Source organism: Podarcis raffonei, chromosome 1 (assembly GCF_027172205.1).
Source record: "Podarcis raffonei isolate rPodRaf1 chromosome 1, rPodRaf1.pri, whole genome shotgun sequence".
Taxonomy (NCBI): Eukaryota; Metazoa; Chordata; class Lepidosauria; order Squamata; family Lacertidae; genus Podarcis; species Podarcis raffonei.
The window spans coordinates 34,027,558-34,051,883 of record NC_070602.1 but is presented as its reverse complement, the minus strand read 5'-3'; the positions used below and the strand labels follow the sequence as shown (position 1 = coordinate 34,051,883).

At 41.8% G+C, this 24,326-nt stretch overlaps 1 protein-coding gene across 3 annotated transcripts; it reads right to left on the bottom strand.

Annotated features, from left to right (window-relative positions):
- Positions 1 to 1,202: 1,202 nt before the first annotated feature.
- Positions 1,203 to 24,317, bottom strand: PPP2R3C (protein phosphatase 2 regulatory subunit B''gamma). 3 transcript variants are annotated; one of them, XM_053380316.1, is made up of 13 exons: positions 24,146 to 24,277; positions 19,823 to 19,950; positions 12,909 to 13,013; positions 12,696 to 12,808; positions 11,004 to 11,101; positions 10,826 to 10,896; positions 9,412 to 9,544; positions 8,515 to 8,570; positions 8,350 to 8,425; positions 6,342 to 6,478; positions 5,114 to 5,251; positions 3,419 to 3,478; positions 1,203 to 1,617 (listed from the first exon to the last, which is right to left on the bottom strand). In XM_053380316.1, exons 1-13 carry the CDS (start codon positions 24,192 to 24,194, stop codon positions 1,429 to 1,431), a joined length of 1,353 nt encoding a protein of 450 aa, XP_053236291.1. In that variant the 5' UTR covers positions 24,195 to 24,277; the 3' UTR covers positions 1,203 to 1,428. The 3 variants fall into 3 exon arrangements, with proteins under 3 accessions (XP_053236291.1, XP_053236282.1, XP_053236274.1); XM_053380307.1 differs by lacking the exons at positions 1,203 to 1,617; positions 3,419 to 3,478; positions 5,114 to 5,251; ... (6 more) ...; positions 12,696 to 12,808; positions 12,909 to 13,013 and adding exons at positions 14,797 to 15,675; positions 16,399 to 17,185 and having other exon boundaries at positions 24,118 to 24,317; XM_053380299.1 differs by lacking the exons at positions 1,203 to 1,617; positions 3,419 to 3,478; positions 5,114 to 5,251; ... (6 more) ...; positions 12,696 to 12,808; positions 12,909 to 13,013 and adding exons at positions 14,797 to 15,675; positions 16,399 to 17,185 and having other exon boundaries at positions 24,146 to 24,300.
- Between the last annotated feature and the right edge of the window lie 9 nt (positions 24,318 to 24,326).

Sequence of the window (24,326 nt, the reverse complement as noted above, 5' to 3'; positions counted from 1 at the left end):
GGAAATAGGAAAAGTGTCACAGCAGTAGCCAGAAAAACTGCAGATATAGAACCACCTCATGGATCATGCCCTTTCCTTTACTGTCGCTATCAGGCATGTGGAAAGGAGGAAGTGTTTAAGTCTTGTCTGCCACACTATTCTTTTTTTATGGAAAGCTCTTCTTAACTTGAGAATGTTAGAACAGCTTTAACTAAACGGCACATCACAACCTTCTGGTGTTTTGTTTTTTTAAAAAAAAAATCTTAAAGGGAACATCCATTTTGATTTAAGAATCATTGATTCCAAATGCCAGTTGTAAACTATGTGAAGTCTATATTAAGCATCTATTCAGGGCATCACAGTAAATTATTAAGCCTTTTGAGTGCCCAGCTGTATAATTTTCGCCAAAAATGTTATTGCTTTATATAATAGGAAGGGCTTATTGTCATGAGGTTCTTCTATCATTGTGCCTTACCTTTACTATTTCTTTCAGTATATGCAAATGGTATGAAAGTGGGTACTTTTTCTTGTAAATGCATTAAATTTTATATTTAATATAAATTTAAATCAGTTGGGTTCAGAGTTGTTATTATAGGACTAGTAAACCTTTGCAATGAATGCAGCAGGCACAGGTGCCATTAAAATACCCAGTAGTAGGTCCTGGGATTCTAGTAAGCCTATACATTTACCCTACTAAGCCTATAATCCTGTGTCTACTTAGAAGTAAGTTCCACAGAAGTTACTCCTGGATAAGGCCTTGGAGGGCTGCATGCAATTAAGACATCAGAGGTATGTTTTGACAGGATAGTCACGTTTTGAGACACACCCATGACTTTTTAAGCCCTGTATTTGTGCACTTGCAACACTTAGAACAATTAACACCATCATGAGCATTTACACTAACTGTTTGTTATAGTAGATCAAGGTTTGTGATGCTGTTTTAGAGGGAGGCTTCACTATTATCCATTTGACAGGTATTTACTTCCATAGTAGTTTTAAAAGAATTGAGCTGCACATTTGTAACTACAGTTCTACATATCTGATATTTCAGATATAAATGACCCAGAGATTTGTTTCTTTCTTGCACATGATTTGTTTTTGCAATGCCAATGCACCCAGTACAAAACCAAAAAGAGTATTCAAGACCAAATTATACCAACAGGTATAATTTGTCTAAACTGGAAGGTGGCTTGTAGATTTAGGAATAATTTCAATAAACTTAATTTACCAGAAAAGTCTGTAAACGTTTAATTACATTTTCAACAAACAGCAGTACTCTTTTCCTTTTTTGCTTCAGAGAAGATCCATCTCACAAGCCTTATACAAAACTTGTCCATCTGGAGCTACATGGAAGCTTCATTTATTTGGGTAATGAATACATTATTCAGCTTTAAATGGTCACTGTATCAGTTGGGCAGATCTCCATGGATACAGTCTATTCCTGTTAAATCATGTATCATCAAGATCTGTTGTGTTGTCATTGTCACTTGCTACAAGAACCTCTCTGTTCTCATAGGTCCAGAAGCCATTAAGATCAATTAAAATGCTAGTGACAGTGTCGCCTTGACTACTGTTGATTAAGTCCTGAAGAGAGATTTTGTAAGGATCCTTGGGCTTCACCATGTCAAAGATTTCATCCTAGAAAAAGCAACCAAAAATTAACAGTTTCTTTAATGGAAGTCAAATAGGATAAAAATGTTTGTGCACCAGTAGCAGGACTTTTTTAAAAAAATCAAAATAATTTCACTTTCCCCTCATGCTTTGGTGTTCAGTTCTAGTAGTAAAGCACATCCTGGCTGAAAAGGAGTGTAAACTGATGTGTTTATACTTGCTTTCAAAATACAGTCACAGTTAATTCCTCTAGTAAAGTTTTATTGCAGTGCTGCTCCCACATTGTTTGAGTTAATTACTGAGCGGATAAGAATGAGACCTGTATTGTCTTAGCAGCCAGCATAAGGAGCAGTGGTCATCAGATCCCATAAATGCATTTTGGAGGGGATGGCAGTGACCTAGATTAAATTTAGAATCTGTATACACTAACCCGGGGTCAGCAAACTTTTTCAGGAGGGGGCCGATCCACTGTCCCTCAGAACCTCGTGAGGGGCTGGACCCCCCTCCTGAAAGGACCCCCCCGCTGCCACTCATGCTGCCTTGTCTTCAGCAGTGGCGCCGTCGTCCTCTGCCTCAGCCAGGGATCCGCGGGGTGCAGAGCCCATGCCCCCGCCACCACTTCCTCCCACTCAGCTCTTGACTATATGCGGCCGCCTAAGCGGGAGGGAAGGGGCATTGCCCAGAGGCGTCCACAGCTTTGGATTGGCTGCAGGAGCTTCCTGTGGCCAACCCGAAGCCGCACCAGCGTTGCTGCCCGCCCAGAGGCGTCCGCGGCTTCGGATTGGTGGCCAGAGCTTCCAGCGTCTGATTGGCAGCCGCACCAGCATTGTGGAAGTCAGTCCCCACGCAGTGAGGCCTCTGCGCCGTGCTGGTTTAGCGCAGGGGCTGACCGAGCGGGCGGCAGGGTCCAAAAGTTTCGCGGGCCGGATTAACGAGCCTGGTGGGCTGAATCAGTCCACGGACCTTAGTTTGCTGACCCCTGCACTAACCTAAGGGCAGATGTACAGCTATATTTAATTGCTCCATGTGACAGCTGTTGATCTTTTTCAACAGTGGGTCCTGCATAGGACAGGTAATTTTTGCTGACACCATGATAAGACTTCCTTACCTACTTGCAGTAAAAAGCTTGCCTCACAAATCAATTCATGTTTTCCAACTGGCACAACGTAACACACAATACAGCCACCAATTGCATGCTGCTTTAAACTGTCCAAGGTGGCAAGCTATTTGCCTGCAAATACCAAAAGGATCTATGGTGGCATGACAAAAGAGTTCTGGTTAAGCAGCTACATGTAGAGGTTTTACCCCTTAGTGACTGCTATGAGTTTTGGGGGCACTAGCTATTGTTTCCTCCACTAGTGCTGCTATTTATAGCCTCATTCATTAGGTGATGAGAATGAGGCATGTGTCAGTTCTCCCATTCAACTTTCAAGATGGATTCAGAAATCAAAGTAGCAAAATGAAAGTATCCTCTAAAAAACCCCAATTAACATTACATGGATAATATGTGAAATATTGGCCTGTCAACATTTTTTAGGCAAGAGGCCTTCTAGCCTGTTACTTTATACCGCAGAATGATCTCCCTGAAGGTTCTATTTGCCTATAGGCTAGATATATAGAATATTACTGTTTTTTCCAAAAACATTCAAAAATATATTGTACCAAATTCAATACTATTAAGACATTAACTATGGAATCAACATTCTACCACAATACTGCCCCTAGTACATATAAACATATACTCTCTCTCATTTCAGAAAGTCAGGTCTTTCTCATACTACTGCATACAAATAAATTTTGAAAGACAAAATTTATATTCTCATACAACCTTGACATCTTGAAAAGAAACTGGTTCTTGCCCATGAATTTTCATCTGTTCTTGAATAGCCTATGGCAAAAGCACAAAGAGGTGTAACATAGGTTCAGAAAACAAGACAGCATGTTTTCAAATCCAAGAGAGTGAATATGCTGTGTTACATGGATAAATAACTCTACTATGTGCTAATTCATACATATAATTTAGCCCTGTCTCCCCAGAATGGTAGAAGTATTCCAGGGTCTCAGGTAGAGGTCTTGTTCAGTTCCTGCTACCAAATATCCTTTGATGGCAGGTGCTGGGATTGAACCAGAGATCTTAAACATTCAAAGTATATGCTTCCACTGAGCTAAGAATCTTGTCCTTTATCATCTGTTTGGCGAGGTATGCTGCCTATGTTCAGTCCCCTTGCGTGAAGCGTGGGCAGGGACTGAAATCTGTCCTTTTCTCTGCAGATCTATCAAAGCAGAAAGCGCTGACCATCTGTTCAATCTATGTGCAACAATTCCCAACTTCTAGCCCACTTTGAAGAAAAGTATTAGAACTGAAGCAAGCAGCAGGCCTATTGTTAAAATAGGCTTTTAGCCTCAAACTTTGAGACTAACTATAAAGTGTATACTGGAAGAAGAAATAATTGAAAGATGAAGGGCCAATTGATGTTTGTTATAGAAGAATTAATCTGTTTCATGCTGCTAAAAGAACACAGCTCTGGATGTATTTTAAACCTGCAGAGCATTTATTGTAAAAGCCTTGAAAGTGTTCCAGATTTTTTTTCTCTAAACCTTTAGTTGAATTATCCTACTCCTGAGTCATTAGCAGCAAAATACTTTGGTTGAGTAGGCACAGAATTGGAGGTGATCAATATTAAGGGGGTTAGCTTTTACAAACAAGACTGAATTGCTCTGATTGCTTTAATCTGAATGAAATATATACTTGTGTGGGATGACAGTGGAGTCACTATTTTATCTTTAAAATTCACAAAAGGACATGCCCTACAAAAAAAAGGATTAAACCTGAAAGCCATTTTAGTGCCCGTAAAAAGGAGATTTAAATTTAACAAACATTTCTACTAGATCATGTGGAAGCTAAAATTGTATCCCTAGTGGTGTAACATCCTAAGACTTAATATTAGCATCAGCAGATCTGTGAGACTGCTGATTCAGTGATCCTCTAAGAAGTACTTATTTGCTGGAAATAGTATAGTCACAGTTAGTTCATAAAGGTGTGTTTTTATAACAGGATCATCTGAGTGAGTTCCAGTCAATGAGAAAATGTAAGTTTAGAAAGAGCCTGCTAAAACATGCAGGCTATTGTATGAAAGCTGCCCTCTGATTATATAGGAACCACAGCTTATCCATTATTACTGGTAGACAGAATATATTAACATCCCATAGAAGTTAGCCATTAGAGGTCATCAAAGACTATTACCTTAAAAAGAAGAGTTGTACGGAAAAAGCAAAACCTGGTATTTAATTAAAATCACAGTGGTGTATTTTCTTTATGTAAGATGTGCTTTGAAAAGCCATTCTGAATTATTTCCCTTAATGTGAAGTTTTAAACATTTATATATTTCTTTAAAGTTGACAAAAACCTCACCTCAAACACTGGTAGTTTAAAGCAATTGCCTGCTGATCTCTAGGTAGAGGCACAAAGGCTGTAACAACACATGTACAAAAAAATGACCTACCTCTACAAAAAGGGACTTACCCTAAAGAAATAATTAAGGGAAAAGACATTCAGGTATCCTTTGTTCTCTATATCAAGCAGCTTGAAAATATACTGCAGAGCTGCAGGTTCCTTTCTGTTTTCTAATGCAAGTACAAAGTCCAGGTACGTCTTATAGTCCTAAAAGCAGATGCAATCATGTTTATTATAGTCCACTTTCTAAATTGATTTTGCAAGCAGAACATAATTGGTGGCTATTTCCTTGTAGGGGAGCAGTTAGTTTTCATTGAAAGACAGCATGACTCAGAAAATGGCTGCTGAGAAAAAAAGGGTGTGCAGAAAATACATGCTTTTTTATTGGATAGGCAACATACCCATAGATTTCTATCAGAACTACTCGTGAAGTTGTCCCTTAGTCTGAACTAAATGAACCATGAACATTTGAACAACAGCCTATCACAGTCTTCTAATGGCCAACCATTGTTCTAGTTCAACTAAAGCTGAATTCATGTGTTAGGCAATTAAATAATATTTAGCCAGTTAATAATTTGCTGGTCAATCATTTGTTGAAATGTATCATACGGCCTAGTGTCCTAAATTCTATACATTTTACTAGAAGTAACATGCTGCAGCATATCTTATTGACAACACAGGTCTCCTGTTGTAAATTGGGTACAGAAACAAAAGCTATGTTTTCCCGTTGTTCTATTTTTACCACCAATTCAGTTACCCAATTCCAGTTCTGCATGTACTTGTAAGAATTATCTCCCCCCAAAATGAGCAATTTTATTCAAAACTCAGCAGCAGCTTTCTAAACAATAACCTACTTGTATTTTTAACTTAGGGAGGTAAACAATGGCCACTTTGCTGATTGACAAGGAGGGCAAGGTCTTATAAATGTGAATTCTATATCAGTGGCTGTATGTTTGTGCTTCCAAGGCTGTTTGTTAGTTTCAACTTATAAGTTACTTGCTGTTCTTGCTTTTGGCATTAGGAGGTAAATAAGAGCCCACTGTCCTCCCTATCACAATGAGATTTCTTATTCAGCTAGCTGCTAAGTTATGAATTTGCTGTGTGTGGGTTTTTAGCTGCCGTTCACACGAGAATTTTCCTTCATTCTATTTTGTTAGCATGCATATAATGTTATAGGCTTCAAAAAGTGGAGGAGTTCCAACTTTTTAAAAAAACAAAACAAAACCCAAACACCACAACATTGCCTTTACAAGAAATGCAAGATATTTCTTCTATCATGCATCTATGAGAAAAGTACCATTTCTCCATCATAGGTCAGGCACTCTTGGAAGACACGGTCCAAAAATACGTTGGTCAGAGTCCCTGTTCCGTATCGAGATAGCTCCTCCTTGCTAAGCATCCCATTGTGGTCTTTGTCAAGATTTAAGTACTGTCCTGCAGGGAGGGGGGAAAAGAAGAGGGTGGGGGAAATGCAGTAACAATTTCTTGTGCCACTTACTTGTAGTAAGAGAACCTCTTGATTTCTACTGCACAGATTGGCAGGGTTTTTGTCTTAAAGCTAATGAAGATGGTTGGTAGTGGGGTCGTATAAAGCCATGTCGTCTTGTAGTGACAGAACTTAATATTTACAAGTGGGACCTCAACAAAATGTTGCAGAATGGAGTGCTTCTATTCAGGATTTCAGGCAGGCAGCCATGCCCTTTTCCAGGACACACCATTCCCCCGTCGAGGGAACACTGAACTTTATATGGCCACTAAACATGTGTCGTTCTGAATAGGCTGTTTTCAACAGGCAAGGAGTTCCACAGTGTAGGCGCTGCCACACTAAACGATCAAGTTCTTACAAATGCAGAACAGGTGTATTATGTGGCAGCTGTAGTTGTGTCAATCTGTTGTTGTGTAGTCAAATGACTAGAGATGCGGAGTGCCAGTTAATGGACAAAGACCTGCATCTCCTGCCTAGGAGCACCAGAGGGCAGCATAACCCACCATGCCACAACTAGAGAAATGCTGTCTTTAGAAACTAGAGGAATTCCTGTTTTGAAATCTGAGGTGTGCTAAGAGCAAACACTGTGGATTGAGAGCTGTATAAGTAAGAGCTGAATGAAAAAGTTGTAATGATGCATTCGAACAAGATTTTAAGTAGCTTGCATTTACATATAGAACAATAGATATGTAAGGCCCATGAGTCAATCTTGCTTTTTTCTAGAATCTCAAATGTGCCGCTTATGAGCAACTTACCACATGGTGGCAGCATAGAACAGTACATCCATGAAGCACTAGTTATGGTCCACAGCCTTTATGTTTCCCACCCCTGGGTTTACACGAGACAGGAATAAATATATGCTAAATACTTTATCATACTAAATAGCTAATAAAAACTACTAAGATCACTGCAGGCAATCCAATAATCAATAAAAGCGCTGTCATCCTGCACTAGGGACTCCTTGGGGTTCCCAGGGAGTGGCCTTCAATGGTTCAGGCCTCCAGCATGGACGCCAATACAGTTCTTCAAAAAAAATTAATTTTTTGAAAAATTAAAAAATATATAAATTAATAGAATTCTTCTTCTTCTTCCTCTTCAGGGGAGGGCCTGTGATGCATTTGTTTTTTCCTGGGGTAGTCTCCGGCACACGGTTCCCCCCTGGGCCCCAGCCTGCTCTTTTCGTGCTAGCCACCAGTGTGGTAGGCTTGGGGTCAGGCCTGGGCTAGGCTGCACGATTCCTCGAGGCCTCCCTGGCCTCCTCCTACCTCTTTCTCTTGGTGGTGGTGGGGGCAAGCTAGTGTCCGGCTAGTGGGGGGCTCCTTTTCGCTTTGTGTTTTCTGTTTGGCTTTGGAGGCCTCTGGCCTTGGAGTTCCACTGGGCCACCAATGGGGTGCTCCCAGTCCTGGCAGGGTTGAGGCCACTGGGGGGGGCGCGCGCTCCGTGCAGCCTCTCTGGTTGTCGCATTGGGCACCCCTGGTCTCCCCTCCTCGATTGTGGCGGTGTTGGCAGCATGGGGTCTAGCCAGGCAGCGTAGTTGGTGCTGGCAGTCCTCAGGAGCTCCGCACGGCCATGGCAATTGCCATCTTGCCTCCTCGATCCCTGACCTTATGACACGCTCTCATGGAAGAAGTGCATATACAAACTACAGTGTCATGACACCTAGCGGCAATTCCAAACTGGTATGGCAAAAGGGCATTTATTTGTACCATGTAAAATTATAGCCAGAACAAAACTAAAGGAAGGAAGGAATATAAAAAATGTTTGTGGGAAATGCTGCTTTGTGAGGATGCGACAATATGATGCAAATTATTGTACATACCATAAACCCTCAATGCAGAAGGAGCAGAAAACCAATTGGTTTCTTGACTTTCTTTAGAAAGTTCTTCATCCCGTAACTGAATGAATATGAAAATATTGAGTAAGCATTCAGCAAGTATAATGAGGAAACACAACAGGAAATGTAAATATAAATGTAACTCTCTACCTCTAATAGGTCATCAAGGAAACTGCAGGCTAAAATATCCTGTATTTTTATCTTTCCTGGAAGAAAAAACAAAAACAAATTAACTCCCTCAAAATCACTTATTACTTAATGACTGGGATATTCATGGGCTTCATCAAGAAAGCTTCCACTTAGCATGACTAAGGGGATTGAATGAAAGGAAATGGTTTTAATGTTTGGAAACCTTTAAGTCAATCAAAATTGTAAAAGAAAAACAAATGTTATTTTTAAACCATTTTAAATAAAACATTTGTCATTAGTACTTCATGTAGTCTAGAAGAGCCAACACGGAGAGACTTACATTTAATAATTTCACTAATTGACCAAGTAAGTATTATTTCAGATAAATATATGCTTTTAATAAGAAAGAAAAAGTACTCTGTTCATGTATTGTATTCTCTTGTATTTTTTGTCAATTTCCCTTTGCCTTGCTAAAACATTATTCATATGCTGCCTTTTAGGTCAAGACTTGCCCCAGTTTTACTGCAATATAGGAGGGGGGATCATTCTGCTCCCCTCTGGATGTACATAGTGAAAAATACTGAATGTCTGCCTAACTTCAGTAAGTCCACCAGATGGGAGGAGATGGATGCAGCTACAAGCAACTGCAGCTACAAGCAGAGTCTGGTCTTGCCCCCAGGGCAGGTAGGCTTTATAGAGCTGCCCCAGCACACCTAGCTGGGCAGCAGGTGTTGCCTGCCCAGGGTCCTGGTCCCTGCTCTGCTTTCACTGCTCCTGGTCTGCAGTTCCCTCAGAGCCCAACAGGTCCAGTAAATGGAAGGAGATAGACATCCAAACCTGGCCAATGATGGTAGAACGAAGGTAGAACTAAAATCTAATTATCAAGACACCCCCCCAAAAAAAGCAAATTGAACATACCTGTTCGGAGAGGATCTAAAAAGAAGAAGAATTTCCTGACTGCGGTGCAGACATAGAATGAGTAAAAGGATTTTTCTAAACCATCCAACTGTGGTAATGTGGGGATGAGTTCCAGAATATAATTTTCTAAATCCTGGGAAATGAAAGAACGTATCTGATTATGGTATAGGTAGGCTTGCCATATTTCAAAAAGTGAAAATCTGGCACAAAGGCTTCTTCTTTCTTTTTTCTTTTTTCTTTTTTTGCAGAGTTGTAGAGCTCTTTTTTGCAAAATCTGTTTTTTTAATGAATTTTTTGAGCTACTTTTCAAGAAATTTGCCAAAAAATCAACACTTCCGGCTGATGAATCCCGTATGTCTGGGAAATTCCAGACATATGGCAGCCCTAGGTATAGGTGTCACCATGGCTTGAGATTCAGCTGTTCACAATTATCCTGTACTTTACAGTGGTCTGGAATGGACCATTTGTCTCCGGCTGCTTCCTACAGGAAGGATGCAACAAGCAAACACAAGTGAACACTCCAGAAGAACCTGACTCTCTAGCGACCCTTCATGCCACATACCCTTCCTTCCTGATGCTTGTGCATGCTGAGAGGCTTCACTGCCACAAACATAACACAATACAAGATGCAGGTTAGTTGTCAAAGCTTTGTCAAATAATATTCTCCTATCTAGTACAGGTTAAAGCTATGGCTTTCCCAGTAGTGATGTACGGAAGTGAGAGCTGGAACATAAAGAAGGCTAATCGCCAAAGAATTGATGCTTTTGAATTATGGTGCTGGAGAAGACTCTTGAGAGTCCCATGGACTGCAAGAAGATCAAACCTCTCCATTCTTAAGGAAGTCAGCCCTGAGTGCTCACTGGAAGGACAGATCGTGAAGCTGAGGCTCCAATACTTTGGCCACCTCATGAGAAGACTCCCTGGAAAAGACCCTGATGTTGGGAAAGATTGAGGGCACAAGGAGAAGGGGACGACAGAGGACGAGATGGCTGGACAGTGTTCTTGAAGCTACGAACATGAGTGTGACCAAACTGTGGGAGGCAGTGGAAGACAGGAATGCCTGGTGTGCTCTGGTCCATGGGGTCACAAAGAGTCGGACACAACTAAAAGACTAAACAACAACAATCTAGTACAGAGCAGTTAAGATAACCCTTGAGCTGTGATTCTTTGGAACTGAACATCAGATAGATTCATTGAACATCAGGTACTTAATATGCCAACTGCGTTAAGCAGAAACAGACTACTGAACTCTCTCCAAGAAACAACTAAAGGAGAATATTGCTTACCTGAAACATTCTAGTTTGCATACATAATTGTATGTAAACACCTGATTACCAAATACATTCCTGCAATTCCAGACACGAAAAAGCACTTCAGTTTATGCCAGGCGACATGTTGAACATGCATTACTTACCGATTCCCTGAGGTAACCTTGTCCAGCCACGTCGTATAAACTGAGACCTATTCTCGTTTGGTATAGCCACACTGTAAAACAGATACAGATACATGACAGAATCTGTTTTGAGGCAAAGAAAGCCAAGGGCCAAGTGAAACAAAATATGACAATACATTCAAAACAGAAAAAGACCCACCTTTCCTCATCACATAATTGAAAAACTGCATGATAGATATCCTTCCATAGGGATCGTTGTGAAGTAACTTAGCAAAGACTTTAGCTGTGAAGAACTGCCTGTGAAATATAAAAGACAACAATTTTGAAGTTCTGCAGAGCCACTATAAGTCTTCCATAGGTTCAGTCAGTTTCATAATTTACACATTTTCCTGATAATTATGTTGTGGGACTCTGATGTATGTATGGGTGTGGGTCTTTGGAAGGGAGAGTACCATGATATACCTTGGGTGTATCATGGAAACATGGGACACAAACAGGAAACCAACCCACTTAAGAAGCTCACAGATTCCATCTACACTGAACAGCAGTTCTGGAAAAAACCTAGTTGGTGCAATTCATTACTGTTTCTCGTTCCTGATCCAAATAGTAATAATTAAGCAAAAGCCTAAGCAATGTCTCAGAGCCACATCCTAGTTTGAATGCTAATCTGATGTAAGTTCCAGTACATGAATTACAGTACATGAACTTGCAGCAACCAAGCTCAGCAGCATCCCCCCCCCGCCTGATTCACACCTGATTAAGCCTGATTTACACCTAGAAACAGAAGGCAGATCCTTATGGAAAGCAACTTCCCACACAGTTCCAGAAATGTTCACCACGCAAACAACTACGGGTAAAAGCAACAACAGTGTGGTGAAAAATCTACTGAACCAAGCATGAAGCTATTCCACAGGTATGGCTTTCCATGTGGCTGGATTTGCAATTACCACTGCTGCACTGGGAAGTATTGAAAACCACCATCAAATTGGGTTTGAGGTTGGGGACTGAACGCCCACATTGTTAGAGCCCCTCAGAAGGTGCTATATCCTGAAGAAATATTATAATAAGCTCTGCAAGCATTAAGTCTTGGCAAAATGTATCCTCTTCGATACCTCTCTCATGCCATCTGCTTGATATTTGACTGGCTTGAGCTTTCACCTCAGTTCTGGTAAGAAGCCATGAGTATGCCAAGGATTGCTGTCCTATACTCACTATCAGGATGCTTCTGTCAAACACATAAAAGCACTCTGCTGCCTACTGCGTACAAAGTCACAGCAAAAAAACCCCTTAGTCTCTACCTATAATGGTACTTCTCCTCCAACCACTTTACAGCTGCTCAAATGATGTTTTTATCAGAACTTCCTTCTGACAGCCAACAATATATCCTTGCAGAACTATGTGAATTTTACAGTGAGGTAGAATATGAGCAAACAGGGATGTAGAAAGGCTTAACTCATTCCTGAGGTATTATTTGCCCACTGCCACCAGTATCAGCAGCACTGTAGCACTGGTCCAGTCCACAGAGTTTTACGATCAGGCTCACTAGTCATCAGTCACTGCCACCCCCGGCTCTTATCACTACTCCCCATAGCTGAATCAGTCGGAAGGCCATGAGGAGAGAACCCTCTCTGAAATCCTGGAGAGCCGCTGCCAGTCAGTGTAGACAATACTTAGCTAGATGGACTGATGAGCTTGGTATAAAGCAGCTTCCTAAGTTCCCGTGTGTTCTAACAGCTCTTCTAAAGAGCTGCCTACAAATTAAAAGCAGCACACAAAGGGAGAAATAAAAATTGAGTCGTAAGAACCTGCAATTTGAATGTTGACCAAGACAATCCAGAACTCTTAAGCTAAGGGCAGACTAGCGTAAGTCCTGAAAATATAGGCGCCTTACTTGCACTTGGATCCAGCTTTCTCACCAACTTTCAGGAAGCTTTCATAGTTGATCATTGCTTCATCTCCCATCATGGGTGATGTCTGATGTTTGTCCAGCAGAAACCACAAATTCTTAAAAAGGGAATGGAGGCAAAAAGTTAGGGAACTATTGCAAGACAAAATGATCAAGAATTGTTTACCTGAGATTAAGAAACACATTTTTTTTTCTTACTTGCAGTTCTTCATTATCTAGTAGTTCTCTGCTTTTTCTCTGCAAAAAGACTGCTCTGGATTCTTCTCTTAATTTCTGTAATAAAATTTCATCTTCTGCTGGCAGCTAAAGAAAGAAAGAAATGAATGTTATTTTTAGTGTGGTACAACTCTACTGATCAGAACCCAGGCTGGGCAATTACAGTAAAAATTGCATGCAAACATGGTTCATGGCCACAACAGAAATTAGTCGACTTTTCTTCAATATGCAAAGGTGGCAAAGAAAAACAGTATATTTGATGTGTATGTCAGCTGTCCCAACTATTTTTAAATTGTCTGCATGTTGGCATAGCAATAGTGAATTCAAACTCCCAAGTCTAATATGTGCCTAATATAGCTTTTATATAAACACATGATTCTACAATTTAAAAATCTTTGAGTATTAAAGCTTGACAACAATATGCAAGGTCCCACCACAACAAAAAGAAGCCTGCAAAATAGAACCAGTCCTTTTCACATCCTTTTGAAAACTCAAAACTACATTGTATAAGCTCAGAACTGATTATATCCGTGCTACAGGAATTATTGCATGAAGTCACTTTATTTGTAGGTTTGTTTTCCCTTCTTTTGACAAGCAGATGTGTCAAAATGGACAGGGTAAATCTGATTTCCTGAACTAGCCCATCTCCACTCCATAACCAATGCAGCTTGTAGCAGGCAGTGGCCAAGAGGCAACAATGAAAAGAGGTTCTTCTCTTGCCAGAAGGTCAGGTGTGTGTCTCCTTCCCATTCTACCATCCTCTGAAGACACCTCAGTAAGAGAAGGCACAGTTCTGCTACATAAAATTGTAAGAAACAGCCTTATTCGGAGTCAGATCACTGGTCCACGCTGGCTGGGGCTGATAGAAGTTGTAGTCCAACTACAATGGGAGGTCATCAGATCAGGGAAGATTATTCTAAGGAGCCCCAGTTAGTCCATCTGATTTGACAAGGGCAGGGCAACCACTGTTCAGAAGCCTGTCACCCCTGCACCTTTGAAAATACAGTATGGAAGTCACTTTATGTTAAGAACTCTCAATTTTTATCCCACCTTGTGTACCCATTATACAGTAGGAGATGGACCTCCCTCCGGCTGAGTTGCTCCAGCATACCGAGGCGGGGGGGGGCCAAGGATAATTAAAGACCAAAGGCCTGGTTATAGAGGAAAGTTTTTGCCTGGTGCCTAAAGACATACAAATGGTACCAGGTGAGCTTCCCTGGAAACAGCATTCTACAAACAGGAGGTCATCCTTGAGACTTCTCATGCAGGGGTCCACAAAAAAGGGCCTAAGATTAAGTTTGCAGCATCTGGGTTGGTTCATATGGGGAGCAGCAGTCCTTGAGGTATTACAGTCCTGAGCCATTTAAGGCTTTATAGGTCAAAAGCAGCATTTTACATTGGACCTGGAAACTAATTGGCAGTTAGTGCAGTCAGGTCAGAATTGGTTTTATATGCTCAGCCCTTCTGGCCCCGGTGAGCAACCTGACCATTGAATTCTGTACTAGCTGAGGTTTCCAAACCGTCTTCAGAGCCCCATGTATAATGCATTGCAGTAATCTAACTGCAAGGATCTTTGGGTTTAGGATTTTAGTCAATTTTACCAGCTTTTATGTAGTAATAAAAAGCTGATCATATTTATGAAGATTTTTGATCAAGAATACTATGTATTTGCTATTGCACAGTTCAAATAATGGGGCAAATTTAAATAAATTGTAGAATACCTTGTGTGTAGCTGAATGTGCACATTCACCCCTTCCCATCAATAATCTGAGCCTAACTGCAAACCAGATTCAAACCTCCACTCACATTTGTAAGGCCCATCTATCAGATTTATGTGCACTGTCACCTGACATTAAAGTATATGACAAAATTTACTGTGAATAAAGAATTTATTGCAGAAACTGAAGGTAAAGAAGAAAATTACAGAATCACTGGAAAGCATACAATAAAAATGACCATTGCTACATAAAGACAAAAAGCAATGCAAGCCGTAACACTAAGTGTATTCAAGTACATTTTAAAAAGTTGAAGAAACCAAAGAGGTTGACAGTCAGTGCAGAAATAAAAGAGGTAGACAGAATGTTGAATAGCACCAGTTCCATGAGCAAACCATCAAAAGCACTAGCTCAGTCACATGGTGATTACTCTCTGTGGACCTGCTTCCTGGTAGCACCACCACGTCTCCTTGGTCTCCCTCTCCTCCCCCTTGAAGGCACCCCGAGCACCCATGGGCCTGGAAGAGATGCTTGCACTTCAGATGCTCTGGGCGTGTAGCCTTCCTGGCGTGATCGAGAAGGGCCAGGACTCTCCCCCTGGGCAGGCACAGGAGTGGTTTCTGTGGGGAAAGATCTTGCTGCTGAAAAGAAATCTATAAAATTGTGTCTAAGGAGATTGAGCTCTTGGCGGAATCGAACTATCTCGGCATCAGTTCTGTTTGTGTCCAGGATCCGTTGAGTCCTCTGCTGTTGCCACTCTTCCTGGCGAGCCCGGAGCTCAGCTTCAGCAGCCTGACGCTGTTCTCGCCTTGCCAGTCGCATCTCCCGGATGAGGCTGTTCTGAAATGAGCGCTGCTGTTCAAGGAACAGTCGGAATGTTGTGTCCATGGCCTCCCTTCCAGCTCTTATCTCCTCCAGCAGGCGGTCTATGGTTTCCTCCCTGGCCCGGCGTCTTCTAGCCCTCATCTGTGCCACCCTGTCCATGGCTGGCACTGGTTGCCTGAGTACTGCCTCTGGGTCACCTGTTGGTCTCCCTGTTTTTTGGGGGAAAGAAAACAAACAAACACACATGAAGAAGCAAGAGTAAGAGTACATGAACACAGTTACTGTAAACAAAACAGAAATTAGGAGGGAAGGAGTTCAAGGGAGGGAACTTTCTGCTATCATGTCACTACCTCCAACTGGGTATGTTAACAAGATAATTTATATTTATGGTTAGCAAATAAGAGGTCAGAAAAAGGAATGCTTTTAGTGGTAATGTCATTGGTAATATGTCTAGCCAGTCTTTGTAATTGGGACCCCTTCTCTGGTAACAACAATAGGTTGATTGATGGCAATAGAATATCCCACTATGATTTCATGTTTGCAAGCCAAAATAGTTTCAGTGACAGTTGAAACAAAAGTCCAGTGTGCAGGTGAACTTTGTAACCGCCTTCTTCAATCCATGATAAAGGATTCCTTTAGAAAGAGAAGAAGCTTCATCCAGCAAAACCTTGGGCCTGTCAGCAGAAATTAGGTTAAGGACATGACCAATTTGAGGACACTTTACTATGGAAGTGAAATTAACTACGTGGAAGAGCAGAGGAGGAATTTCAAAGACAACTCTAGCCATCACCAAATATAGTAACATGATGAACCCTCCTCTCTTTCCATACATTGTTAGATTAAAAGCCTGAAACAAAGAGAAATAGAAGCTTAATTACAGCAGTGGGTATTCCTTCAAAGAGAAATGTGGACAAATGATTAAAAAGACTCACCTATGAGTACTTTGTCCTGGACTCCTGCTTTTAACCTCTGTTCTGAATTGCAACTGGTTGGCAATAGTTGTGGAGCCTGAGCAGAAGCTGACCTGGCAGGCATTAGGGTGTCTGGTTCTTGGAAAGCAGATGGTAGTTCTTCCTCCAAGGCAGATGCAGTTGCCACTGTGCTGGAGGAAGATGAAGAAACAGGCTGCAGGGGCAGCTGAAAGGAAGCAACCTCTTCAAGTTCAGATTCCACCTTAATCTTCAGCACCTCCTGGAGGGGCTGTGTGGCATCACTGAGTCCTTCAAAGGTTGCTTCCATCTCAGAGTCCTCTTCCACCTTCCAGGAAGTTTCTGGTATAGGCTGCCAGGAAGGCCCTGGTTGAACTGTGGTGGTGGAGGGCTGGAGTCTCATAGCCTGACTCACTGAAGAGGGGCCAGTTTCTGTTTCTCCTCCACAGATCTCATCCAGCTCCCTGAAGAAGCGACAGCGAACTGGTGTGGCCCCTGCCTTGCCCATAGCATCCTTTGCCTTGCGATATGCTTTACGAAGATCTCGGATCCGGTTGTTGCACTGGATTCGTGTGCGTAGGAATCCCTCCTCAGCCATCTTCTTGGCTAGGACAGCATACAAATCACTGTTGGTGGGCATGTTCTGAACCCGGCGCTGGACCAGCAAGGTATTCCAGTGACCCAATAGGACTCTGGTCTCCTCATCTGTCCAGGTGGGGCCACGAGGGGCCCGACCAGATGATTTGGATTTGCCTTGCAGTTCTCCCTCCATAACAGTTGGGAATGGTTCCTGGAGAAAAAAGGCAAAGTGGTCTCTGCAGACTGAGTCCAGGGCAGAGATCTGCACTGTGTGTCTGTACCTGCAGGTCTCAAATAGCTCTGTGCTGCAAAGTCACTTCCAAAAGAAGGGACAGCAGAGGAGAAGAGGAATCTCCCAAGTACTTGCCATACTAGATGCAATGAACAGAGGGCAGAATCCCCAAGAGAATGGTTAGCACATGAATGTTTTGGACAGGGTTTTACAAAACCCAAGAATTTGGGGTAACAAAAATCTCAGTCTTCCTCAAATACAAGAACAGGGTTTCCCCCTACACCAAGGTAGGCTTCTTTTCCCACACTTGATGTACCAAGAAGCATGAGACAAGAAACCATAGGATAAACTGTCCAAAAATGTAACATGAGACAAGTCCCTGCCACACAGGACAGATGCTTCCAGCGTGCCAATCTGTCTGAATAGATGTTCAACAGCATTCAACTGAAGAAAAAGAGGTGCAGACATTTGCACAACAGAGCAAAATTGCAATCTTTGAAATACACTTGTGCTCCCTCCCTGTTGTCCTTCCGCTGACAGGTGAAGACTTGCTTGTTCCAATAGGCTTTTGAGAACTGACTGCTTTTAATGAAAGGGCTGGTGCCATGCTGTTTTTATTGTAATTACTGGCATGGTTTTAACAGATTTTATATATGTGAAATTATATCAATGTTTATTATATCAATGTTTAATTGCTTCTAATGATGGTTTTTTCTATTTTTAATGGTTCTTAATTTTACCTGGAAGCCACCTTGAATCCCATTTTATATATGTGTATAGTTTTAATTCTATCAATGTTTAATTGCTTTTAATGATTGTTTTTTCTGTTTTCAATGGTTCTTAATTTTATCTAGAAGCTTCCTTGAGTCCCATCAGGGAAAAAGCTGGGGTATAAAGATAAAGATAAAGATGATGATGATGATGATGATGATAAACAACTGTAAATACTAAGTTTCTCTTAAATAATCCTAGTTCTAGAGTTAAGCTGCAAGCTTATGGACTCTGGAGGATGTTCCTGGGACCATAGCATGGATCTGATGTCACAGGGGGCGCCTCAGCACTGGGGATGGAAATCTGATGCTGAAGCCTCCCTCATCAACAGTGCCAGGTTACAATCCTACGCCTACAGTATTTCCCTGAGAGTGAGCACCAGAGAAACTCAATCGGACTTCCTTCTCAGCAGATATGCATAGAATTGCAATGTTAACTTCACAAACTCACATGAGTATTGTTTGTAAGAAAGACCTTCTAAGGGAAAATTGGAAACCTGTGGTGGACTCATCACCATTGGACAATTTTATGCAGATGTTGGATGGTCATGTGTCATGGATGCGTTAGTTGAGATTCCTGCACTGCAGGGGGTTGGACTAGATCCCTTGAGATCCCTTCCTACAATTCTATGATTCTATGTTCCCTCTTTCAGTAAGAAAAAAATAGCATGCAAAACATATACAGTGACAAAAGGTCTGATTATAAGAATGACACAGCAGTGTAAATAATATTCTATTTGGTTGAACATTAACATGATTTAGTGGTCATAATTGCACATTTATTCTGGAAATATCTGAAGTAGTATTGGTGGGAAACTTGATTTAAATTAATGATTTAAAGTGGCCTTTTATTGCTTATTTAAATCACACTGATTTAAAAGGCCACTTTAAATCATGTATTTTAATCAATCCACCCTGTTGAACACATAATGCAAAATGGTTAAAGCTTTCTGGTGAAACTTTTAACAAGCCCTCTTTACACCACAAACCTGTAAGAAGCAGCTGCACTCATCAGCGAATTCACTTGGACAAGTAGTAGAGGATTCGTATCCCACCCCCCATCCAGACACGGTATACATAGATAAAAACTGTAATGCATTATCTCTGTCTACTAAGAATGCAGTATTATTCAGAATGGGTCTGGATAGCTAAAGAACATTGGCTGCCATGTATACCTGCTTATTTGCCAATACCACTGGGGGTGGGGTGGGAGCTCTACTGGTGGTACTGCTGTTAGGTAAGCCATGATATGCAGCAAACAGAGGGGGTTCCGTTTCTGTAATGGTGCCCGCTCTATGGAACTTGATCCCCTTTGAAATAAGGCAGGCACTGACTCTAATGAGCTTTTGATACCTGCTTGAGACCTATAAGCTTACCTAGGCATTTGATGGTTACTAATTTCCACCTTTGAATAGGACACATTGCTGGCTACAGCAGATAGAATTTTACAGTGGTTTCATTTTTTAATATTATTCTACCTTACTGATTTTTTATTTTTTTTGCAAACTGCTCTGAGATTACTCAGATGGAAGAAGTGTGTATGTGTTGTGTGTGTGTGTAAGAATTAATTATTTGGAGTAGAATCTATGAGTCAACCACAGAAAATCTTAGTTATGGAAATCTGTTTTAAACAACACTTTTGTGCAAAACAAAATAGAGTAGGATTCCTCTCCTTGGTTATCTAGGCTATTTATGTCAATGGACTTTGTAGTGAAAGGAACCAATTAATGTGTGTGCTTAATTCCCTTTGGTAATACGAAACTAGTAAATTGATTCCACAGAACAAAGGTTAACACTTTCCCCCTTTTAAACTGGAGAGCAAATGAGCACTGAAAACCATACTTACCCTATAATAAAATCGTGGTATGCTCATATAGGATGTACTGGCATTTTTCCTCCCTCCTTTCCATTCCAGGTAGTATTTTGTAAACAGCTCCATCTCTTCATCCTTCAGCTCTTGATCACTCCTTTTAGCTAGTTAATGTAATATGGGATGCATTACATTTCATAGCAAAATGTAGTTCCATATGCAAAATATTTATTTCTGCTTTTGTATAATTATGCCAGAGACTTGCAGCCAAATGATTTGTCAAATCTCACATACCTGTTTGAAACACACACACAAGCAAACACTCTGGCTTCTCTGCCCAATATTCTCTCAGTCTCCAAAGCAACGTTGGCTGCAAAATCCCTTCCTGGTAAGAGCATACAACAGTTCCCATGAAAGCTTTGCCTCCCAGAGTGACTTTTCACTTTGTCCATATAAGCTTTAGTAATTATTAAAAAGCTATTGTTGAGCTCTTTCCCAGAGCTGTTAGAATGTTCTACTACATCACAACAGCTGTGCTAACAGATTGAGAAGGGTTGCAGGTTTTAGGGCAGAACAACATATTATTTCTATTTACTTGTAACAGAAGTCTGATGGATGCTTTGAGACACACATGTATTTGTAACTCTACAGGTAGAAAAAACATGTCATGGTGAGTGGTTTAGCCAGTGGAAGGGGAGGTTAAGAATCTCCTCTCAGAGCAATTTATAAATGGGTTTTTCTTTAAATTGTGTCCACATGTAGTTCAGTCCCTCATCAATTTTAGAATTCCAGTGTCAATCTTGCATAATATTTTATGCATTTTAGTAGCAACTTCTCTTAGCCATTTAACATAGAGAAATGCAATCCTTACAGCCCCACAGGGAGAGGAACACTGAAGGCCTTTTCTAGACGCTTAAAAGGGAGCTGAGATAGCACAATGAATCAGTGTTAGAAACTGGGATAGAAAAGCTAGGAGCCAAATGGCTTCTAGGACCTGGGTTGTGGGCGCCAAAACAGAATGTCTAGTCACCACGGGGCAGGGGGGTAAGCAACAATTTTTATTTATTATTTTGATAAGCATGAACTAATACACAATTCACATAAGTGACACACTGTTAATATCACATTTTTAGAAGAAATTATTAATACACGTTTAATTTGGTGTTTACAATAAAAATACTGGTATTGTACTTCAGTTTTCAAAATACTCTACTCTTTATTGTTAAACTCCTCAACATTTTGTCTATCCTTAACATATACTTTGAGGCTTCAAAGCACATACATTTCAGTAAATGTTGAGTGTCAGCCAGGCACAAAAAATGGCACCCGCTTTTTGAGGTGCTCGCAAATGTGCCTGGTGCCCTGCTTGCAAATGGTGATCAACTTTTGAGGTTGCCTGGTTCTGTATTCTGCCACCCTTGGAGGTGCAGTTGGAGGGAACACAAGAGTAGGGCTTTGCAGCTGCAGCAGATTATGAAATTCCCTCCTGAAAGAGGTCCAGCTGGTCCTTTCTCTTCTGACTTTTGGGTGGGTATGCTTTTAATGTGTTTGGAGTTCTTTAATCTCCTGATGTGGCACTATAGTTTTTTAATTGACTCAATGCTCTTCCCCTGTCGCTGTTGTGTCTGTTTTTATCTCCTCCCTCTTTTTTATTTTATTTGTTTTTTAATGGGGATTTGCCGTGGCGGCCTCAAAGGCGGGGCAAAACTTTTCAGAAATAAAAGGAAAATCCTAGCCTCATGTACCATGCATTGCAGAGGATTGGCCTACATGACCCATGCTTTCAACTCTAAATTTTATGATTCTACCATCCATTTTAGGAAACAGCAAAAATACATTTTGTTGTAGATCAGTTCAATTATTTATTTTTTTACAATATATGATACAATAAATCATCTAACATAAATAAGTAAATATAGAATAGGAAAGCACTCAAGTGTGACATGTAATCAAAGCCATTACATGGAAGGAAATATCAGCTGTGGGTACCATTCACTGGATCTACCAGATTGAGATGGACTAGGAAAGTACTTTCCCTGGGGACATGGAATTCTAAATTTCTCAAAAAAGTTATTAATCTGCTTCACCCAAACAATCCTCTGAAAGGCTTTCCATTCTGATTCAAAGAGTACTGTATATCTCACACAGCCTGGTGAGCTAGTCTAAACATAGGGCCCAAGACAATGTAATGGCGTAAGCAACTGCTTTTGGTAAAGACAATACAAATGCTTGTAACAGGGGTAAAGATAAAGGTACCCCTGACCTTTAGGTCCAGTTGCAGATGACTCTGGGATTGCATGCTCATCTCGCTCTCTAGGCCAAGGGAGCTGGTGTTTGACTACAGACAGCTTCCAGGTCATGTGGCCAGCATGACAAACCAGAGCAGCGCACGGAAACGCTGTTTACCTTCCCTATTTATCTACTTGCACTTGACGTGCTTTTGAACTGCTAGGTGGGCAGGATCTGGGACCAAACAATGGGAGCTCACCCTGTCGCAGGGATTCGAACTGCCGACCTTCCGACTGGCAAGCCCTAGGCTCTGTAGTTTAGAACCTTATTTGGCCAGAGGGCTGCCCAAAGACCTTCTGAGAGCTATGTGACAGTGATGGGCATTGCAAAATGAACACTCACTAAGAATGCAAGAATAGTCATGCTGGATCTGTCAAAATACCTATCTCATCCTCTTCTCACAGTGGCCAATCAGAAGTCTATAGGAAGCCTACAAGCAGAACAAGAGGCAATAGTACTCTCCCACTTGTGATTCCCAGCATACTAGGTGGGCTAACACATTCAGACATACACCCCACCCTTCAGGTGGGCAAACACATTCAGACATACACCTCACCCTTCAGCCGATCAACAGAGGAGCAAGGCTGGGGATTCCTCCCCATCTTGTTTCCTCAGTGTTAAGACATTTTAGCAATGGCACCACATAAGAACGAGAAGAGATGCCTTTGAAAGGAAAGCAGTAGACAGGAGGAAAAGGCACACATTTTTGTTGCCTGATTTTGGCAGAGGGCTGGTGGACCACAGAAAGCTTTGTATCTCAGATGTGGCCTGAAGGCTTGCCACGTCTGGCCTATAATGTCACATTATAATTCCTCATCATTGGAGGGAAAGTGATGACTGTATGGGTGTCATAGGTAACTGCAGTTATTTATCAATGTCACATAATACAATTACGGGTAGGTAGCCGTGTTGGTCTGCCGTAGTTGAAACAAAATAAAAAAATTCCTTCCTGTAGCACCTTAGAGACCAACTAAGTTTGTTATTGGTATGAGCTTTCGTGTGCATCATTATGGCCTAATAGTAACTGTGAAAATTTATTCTATGCATTAAAAGTCATCATGCTAAGAGTAGGCTTGTTTCCACATGCCTGTGGATTGAACAGGAATTTTAACTTGAATTGTGGATTGTAAACACAAACCCAATGACAGTGTAGCATACTAATAGAAACAAAAAACTGCTTGGTCTACAACAGTGTTTCCTAAACTTGGGTATCCAGCCAAGTGCATAGCCAGGATTTTTGTGGAGGGGGGGAGGATTTGTTGGGGGGGGCAGGACTTTTGTTTGGGGGGGGCAAAACCAACACAACTGGTCAGTTAGTTACGGTAAGTATTCTTGGCTATGCCCATGTAGCCAGCTGTTCTTGGACTACAACTCCCACCATCCTTAGCTAGCAGAAGCAGTGGTCAGGGATGATGGAAATTGTAGTCCCCCCCCAAAAAACCCCCAAAAACCCTGGTCTAGAATGACTATGAAGCAAGATGTTGTCTTCCATTGGCAGGTAAAGTTAGTTAATACAGATGGGGTCCAATGTGGTGTAATTGGCATTGTGCTGGACTTGGACAAGAGACACCTGATTTCAAATCACTTGTGAAGCTCTCCCGATGAAACGGGGAAAGTAATTACCTATCTCAACTTCACACCTCAAGAAGAAGCTTGCTGTGAAGAATGAGAGAAACCCATGGAAAGTGGCCTGACGTCCTTGAATGGGGGTTACGACAGAGGTACGGCAGGGGAAAAAATGAATTATAAGGAGAGTAATAAGGTGAAGTAAGAGTCAGAAAACCGCCAAAGGCAGAGAACGTAGCTATTTCTGTTCACTCAGGGGCACCGCTAACGAGAGGACGGAATCCTTTCAGGGTGGGGACTGGAAACTCCTAAAAGACTTCCCTGGAAGGGCTGCGCGGAAGGGACGGCGGCCCGGTGGCGGAAGCGCCAAAGGCCAGCAACCGGCCTCCAACGGTCAGTTGGCCATTCCGCCGCCCGTCCGTGAGGGAAGAAGGAAGGCGCTGACAGTTGTCCTTGTCCTCCTCCTCCCGCCTCACCGCTATAAATCCCTGCGCGCGCACTCACGGTCATTGCTGGCGGCCAAGCGGCTCTTCAGCGCCTGCTTCCAGTCCATGTCCCGCGATACTCCCGTCCCGTACGACCCATCAACGGCTCTCCCGACAACCGCCGCCAACAGACCAACATCCGGGAAATAGCGCCTGCGTCACGTGACGGCCGCTCCGTCGCCGCCATCTTGAGTGCAGGC